The sequence below is a fragment of the Gekko japonicus genome, unplaced genomic scaffold, assembly GCF_001447785.1.
Source record: "Gekko japonicus isolate JY-2015 unplaced genomic scaffold, Gekko_japonicus_V1.1 scaffold1438, whole genome shotgun sequence".
Taxonomy (NCBI): Eukaryota; Metazoa; Chordata; class Lepidosauria; order Squamata; family Gekkonidae; genus Gekko; species Gekko japonicus.
In genome coordinates, this window is record NW_015172047.1 from 194,733 (window position 1) to 201,338 (window position 6,606).

General features: G+C 49.6%; 1 protein-coding gene across 1 annotated transcript in view; it reads left to right on the top strand.

Annotated features, from left to right (window-relative positions):
* The window catches only part of LOC107118399 (protein turtle homolog B-like), a gene marked incomplete at its 5' end in the record, with an annotated part of 109,212 nt that extends 107,179 nt beyond the window's left edge, over positions 1–2,033 (top strand). Inside the window, one exon of the mRNA XM_015420727.1 lies at positions 1,863–2,033. Within this exon, the coding sequence (XP_015276213.1) occupies positions 1,863–2,033 (171 nt within the window). The remainder of the gene's footprint in view (positions 1–1,862) is intronic.
* Positions 2,034–6,606: the final 4,573 nt, after the last annotated feature.

The window sequence follows — 6,606 nt, forward strand, 5'->3', positions numbered from 1 at the left end:
CCCGTGAGGACAGATCTGCCCGCCCCCCCCCCCCAATAGCTAGCAATCCAAACCAGTCCAGTGGAGCCTGAGCAGAGGGTGTTGCCTTCTGACACACTTCCTGTGAGGTCAGAGGGTGTGGCATATGCAAATTAGTTATGCTAATAAGTTATGCTAATGAGCTCCTGCACCTCTTTTTCTACGAAATGAGCCCTGGGCCCAATGATAGAGCAAAGTCTGAGTCCAGGGGCACCTTTAAGACCCGCAAAGTTTTATTCAAGGTATAAGCTTTTGTGTGCATGCTCACTTCTTCATATACAAATACAGATGCACACGGAAGCTTATACCTTGAATAAAACTTTGCGGGTCTTAAAAGGTGCCACTGGACTCAGACTTTGTTCTGCTGCTTCAGACCAGCAGGGCTACCGACCTAAATCGGTATGACACACACGGGAGCAGAACAAGCCAGTTTCTTTTATACTTGCCAGTTGGTGGTCCTGGTCTAAAGACAGGTGAGGTCACTTGGGCTGGCAACTTCTTTTACTGGTTCTGTGCCTTAGTCCATTATGTAGGACATGGAGTTGACACAACCCCATCACTTGCTCCCCATGATTTCCTCTTTCTGCGTCACATTGCTGTTCAAGCACCAGAAATGAAGAAGAGATTGGATTTGTACCCCGCCCTTCACTACCCAAAGGTGTCTCAGAGCGGCTTACAAACTCCTTTCCCTTTCCCTCCCCACAACAGACACCCTGTGATGTAGGTGGGGCTGAGAGAGCTCTTGACAGAAACTGCTCTTTTTCAAGAACAGCTCTTATCAGAACTATGGCTTGCCCAAGTTCATCCAGCCAGGTGCACGTGGAGGAGTGGGGAATCAAACCCGGTTCTCCCAGATTACACTACACCAAAAGGCCTATTAAACAAAAAAGTTGGCATTCCAGAACAGGGGGGGGGGGAACCCTCTAAGATTTCTTCAAACATTGCAAACTCCTAACTACCGCTGCTCTCATCATTGACGTTTTCCCCAACAGCATAAAACAGGATATCTGAAATATGGAAGTGACAAGTGTGAACCCAAGGAAGAAGTAAATAGTTTTAGAATATTGTAAGACAAAGAACAGACCTTAAAACCAAGAATCTTGTTGAGACAGAGAGAGAGCTTGGGGGGGGGGGACACACACCCATAAACAAGTGCCTGGGGAGCTTCGGTCCCCCACCCCTCTCCTAATCCTGCACAGCAAGTCTTTTCCATATGCTGCGTGATTGGTTAATACCTCTCTTAAAACGGTATTGCATAGATATTTCAGACCCGCCGTGCGGTGCCATCTGCTGCTACGTTATACATTTCACACATTCTGGCCAATTTGGGGATCCTGAAATTTCCATTTCATATGCACTGTAAGCAATTGGCAAAGCAGCAGTCGGGAGGAGGAATTTCGAGCGGGGAGGAGACGGCAGTTTTAAAAAAGAAGAGGGGGCAAAACAAATACCGAAATACCTGCACTGGGGTTGCCAGGTCACCCCTGTCCACTGGTGGGGGTTGGGGGGTAGGGTTGGCAGGTCCAGGATGGGAGATTTGCGGATGGACCCTGGGAGGACAGGGACCTCAGTGGGGTACAATGGCATACAGTCCACCCTCCAAAGCAGCCATTTCCTCCAGGGGAACTGATCTTTGTAGTCTGGAGATGAGCTGTAATTCCGGGGGGAGGTGTCCCCAGATCTTCAGTGACCAATCAGAAGGCCTCCAGGGCAAGAGCCCCACTTGGCCCCACCCACTATCTAAAAACACTTGGTGGGCACCGAGAAAGGGGTTAGTGGGCACTATGATTCCTCTAGCCTCTGTTTCTTGTTCCAGGGTTCTTCTAGCCTCTGTTTCTTGCAAGGATGAAACGGCCAACCAGATGGTTTCAGTAGAAAGGAAAGGAAACGGTACTTCCCTTACTATCGCCCTCCCCAGCACGCTGCCTCTGAACATGGGGATTCTATTTAATGATTACAGCGAAGATCCACCAGAAGAGAATGGATTAGTTGAGTCCCTCTTTAAAACCATCTAAATCATCGCATCGCATCATCGCATAGCGATGTTACTAAAAAGTTTTGGAAATGGGTCCATAGTTTGATGGAGAAGATACTAAGAGCAAGGATTCCATTTACTCCAGAGGTCTTGCTGTTGAATATATTTCCAAAGGATTATGAAAAATAGAATAGGTATTTGACTGTTTATATGACGACAGCTGCAAGAATCTTATATGCCAAATATTGGAAAACAGGAGTTTGTTAATAAACTTTTTGAAACAGCAGAAAATGATAAAGAAGAAGTATACTTGCTCTTGCCTTTTCCAGATATACTTGCAGCCCTTCATCTGTACTCAGCAACAACCCAGTGTTTGGGGTGGAAAGTGCTGCCAAGTCACAGCCACAACCCAAAGTGTTTGGGGTAGAAAGTGCTGCCAAGTCACAGCCAACTTACGGCAACCCCGTAGGGTTTTCAAGACAAGAGACGAACAGAGGAGATTTGCCATTGCCTGCCTCTGTGTAGCAACCCCCATCTTCTTTGGTGGTCTCCCATACAAGCACTTCCTTTGTGGTCTCCCATACAAGCACTAACTAGGGTTGCCAGGTCTGGGTTGGAAAATACCTGGAAACTTTGGGGGTGGAGCCAGGTGGGGTTTGAGGAGGGGAGGGGCCTCAGCATGGTACAGTGCCATAGAGCCCACCCTTCAAAGCAGCCATTTTCTCCAGGGGAGCTGATCTCTCTCAGCTGGAGATGAGTTGCAAAAGCGGGAGATCTCCAAGCCCCACCTGGAGGTTGGCAGCCCTAGTACTAGCCCAGGCTGACCTTGCATAGCTTCCAAGATCTGATGAGAGTGGGCTGGCCTGGCCCATTCAGGTCATTGCCCCCCTTCCAGGGGTGAACCAGTATCACTCCATATAATCAGTGCTTCAAATCAGAGCTTTCCTCCTGAAGAAAGAAGAGATTGGGTTTATACCCCTGCCCTTCACTACCCGAAGGCGTCTCAGAGTGGCTTACAATCCCTTTCCCTCCCCCTCCCCACAACAGACACCCTGTGAGGTAGGTGGGGCTGAGAGAGCTCTTGACAGAGACTGTTATTTTTCAAGAACAACTCTAATCAGAACTACGGCTCACCCAAGGTCACACCAGCATCTGCATGTGGAGAAGTGGGGAATCAAACCTGGTTCTCCCAGATTAGAGTCTGCTCTCCTAACCAGTACACCAAACTGGCTCTGGGGGAGAAGCACCAGCAGCCCCATCAGTTCTGTTGTTCTTTCTCAGCTCTGAGATGGGGGCAACCAGAACTGCATACAGCGTGACAAATCCAGCCCCCAGCCCCCAGTAGGTTTCCATAATAGCATTGTGATGCACTTCTCTGAGCTAGTAACAATTAACATTCTGCGCAATGACGACAATCCAAATTCTGCCCCCAGGAAGGCTGAATTCAATTATCTGTTTTGGTTCTGCCAATGGAATACCTTTACACTATTACTCTTATTCTGCAGTTTGTATTCGGCACTTGTTCAACCATTTTGCATAATTTAGGCTACAATTTTGCTGTTCTTGTGGAGGAGTAGGAGGCTGCTATGGAGGGAACTGAAACCTTGACTTCAACCATCCAAGATCTTGTGCAGCTGGGCCTTGGGGACCTCAGCAATTGGGTTACCGACCATGGGTGAGGAAATTCCTGGGAATTTGGGGGTTGAGCCTGGGGAGGGTGGGGTTTAGGGAGAGAAGAGACCTCAACAGGGTTGGGTTACCATAGCGTCCACCCTCCAAAACACCCAATTTCTCTAGGGGTACTGGTCTTTGTGGTCTAAAGATCTCTTGTAGTTCTGGAAGGTCTCCTGACGGTTGGCAACCATACTCAGTGGGCATGTAGAAACTGGGTGTTGGTATGGTTCTAAGGACACAAGGGCAGTTTTGGGGATCAGGGAAACATCTATTTACTTTTGTTATTCCAACAGAAGTCAGGCAGTGCCCTTTAGAAATGTACAACGAGCCGCATAAGGATGGAGGGCCTACTTTGCATGCTTGGAAGGAGGGAGACTTGTTCGGGGAGATTCCCATATGAGTATGGGGTGATGGGAGGAGCTTGGTGTTTATTAGTGCATTGCTCCCCCCTCATTGGGGCCGTTCGTTTGCAATCAGTGGTTGGCTCACGGTGGGGTGTTAGCCTGTCTGCCGCCTGGCAAAGGCCGTGTTATGGTTGGCTTGCGCCAGGGGCTCGGTGGTTCACCCCGTTTAAGGTTGGGAAAAGGATCAGGGGATCCCTTTGCCGGGTCTGTGTCACAGCCCTTGCCAGTTATAGAGAGCCAGTTTGGTGTAGTGGTTAAGTGCACAGACTCTGATCTGGGAGAACCAGGTTTGAATGATTCCCCACTCCTCGACTTGCAGCTGCCGGTGTGATCTTGGGAAAGCCATAGTTCTGGCACAGATGTTCTTCAAAAAAGAGCCGTTTCTGTCAAGACCTCTCACAGCCCTACCTACCTCACAGGGTGTCTGTTGTGGGGGGGAGGGGAAGGGGAAGGAGTTTGTAAGCTTCTCTGAGACTACTTCGGGTAGTGAAGGGTGGGGTATAAATCCAATCTCTTCTTCTTGTTGTTCTTGTTGAATTAATAGTTCAATAACGCTGCCCTTAGTTTATACCATTTACCTGTGTCAGTCTCTTTCTTCCGACTAAGCATGCAAAGTCTGGTGTAGTGCTTAAGTATGTGAACTCTAATCTGGGAGAACTGGGTTTGATTCCCCACTCCTCCACCTGCAGCTGCTGGATCACCTTGGGCAAGCCATAGTCCTGTCAGAGCTGTTCTCTCAAGGACAGTCCTTGAAAGAGCTCTCTCAGCCCCGCCTACCTCACAGGGTGCCTGTTGTGGGGAGGGGAAGGGAAAGGAGTTTGTAAGCTGCTCTGAGACTCCGAGTGAAGGGCAGGATGTATATCCAATCTCTTCTTCTTCTCTTCTCTTCAAGTGGTTATATCAACGGTGATGGAAATTGCCGTTGAGTCTCAGTTGGTTTATGGTGGCCCTATAGGATTTTCAAGTCAGGAGATGAACAGAGGTGGTTTGCCATTGCCTGCCCTCCTGTAGCAACCCTGGACTTCCTTGGTGGTCTCCCGTTCAAGCACTAAACCAAGGCCAACCCTGCTTATTTCCCAAGATCTGACAAGATCAGGCTAGCTTGCACAATCCAGGGCAGGGCCAATGGTTATTCCTAACCTCTGATATCTAAATGAAGTGATGCATAAAATGATGCTGATGATATTTCGCTACAGTCGTTTGCAGATCGAAGGGCCACCAAAGCATCCGTCACCTCCATAACCTTCTTCAGTGCCAGCTGAATCCCTTTTATCACTCCCAATGCCCTCCTCTCATGCTGCTGCTGCTGGGACCAAGGAGGGCTATAGAGGCGTTCTGTAGCCTAGGGCAGGCTCAAGAGAAAGCAGCAGTCAAAACAAGTGCAAACTGTATACCCAGGGGTCATTTTGTAGAAAAAGAGGTGCAGGAGCTCATTAGCATAGCTCATTAGCATAACTTATTTGCATATGCCACACCCCCTGGCATCACCAGAAGTGTGTCAGAAGGCAACACCCACCGCTCAGGCTCCACTGGACTGTTTTGAATTGCTAGCTATTGGGGGGGGGGAAACGTGTAGATCTGTCCTCGCAGAGGAGGGAGAGCTTGTACCTGAATAAAACTTAGTCTTAAAGGTGCCACTGGACTGTTTTGGACCGAGGGACCCGGTGGGGTGCTCTGCAACTTACCTGGCTGCTTCTTGCTCTGACTGAGGGCTGCTGGGAGCAGGGGGTGGGGCTTGTTGCATGTGCTCTTTACTCCCGGAGCTCCGCTCCTGTGTGCTCCTTCAGGAAATTACCCCTGCATGTACCTGTCTTCCAGATGATGCCCTCGGCCAGTGTGACATTCAAGACAGCTGCTCTGGTCCCTTGTGCAATGAATCAGCCATACCTTTTGGTGCCTGTTTCAGGAAGCCTTACGGGATGGGGACTTCTTGTTCCCCGCGAAGAGCCATTCGTGTTAATGGTGCTCTGTTTACTTCTTTAGCCAAAAATACATTAACCATGCTCAATCATTACCATTGATACTATGATTCCGATCACCAGTAAGATATCAGCGAGCTCACAGCTCTCCCCACATAGGACTGCCAGCCTCCAGGTGGGTCTGGAGATCTCTCAGAATCACAGCTGATCTCCACATGACAGAGATCAGTTCTAGGGTTGCCAGCCTTCAGGTGGGGCCTGGAGACCCCTGCTATTACAACTGATCTCCAGACTAGGGTTGGCAGGTCTGGGTTGGAAAATACCTGGAGACTTTAGGGGTGGATCCAGGAGAGGGCGTGGTCTGAGGAGGGGAGGGGCCTTAGCAGGGTCCAATGCCATAGAGTCCGCCCTTCAAAGCAGCCATTTTCTCCAGGGGAGCTGATCTCTGTCAGCTGGAGACCAGTTGTAAAAGCGGGAGATCCCCAGGCCCCACCTGAAGACTGGCAACTCTACTTCAGACAATTGAGATAGGTTTCCCTGGAGAAAAGGGCTGCTTTGGAGGGTGGACTGTATGGCGTTAGACCCTGCTGAGGTCCCTCCCCTCTCCAATCCCCAC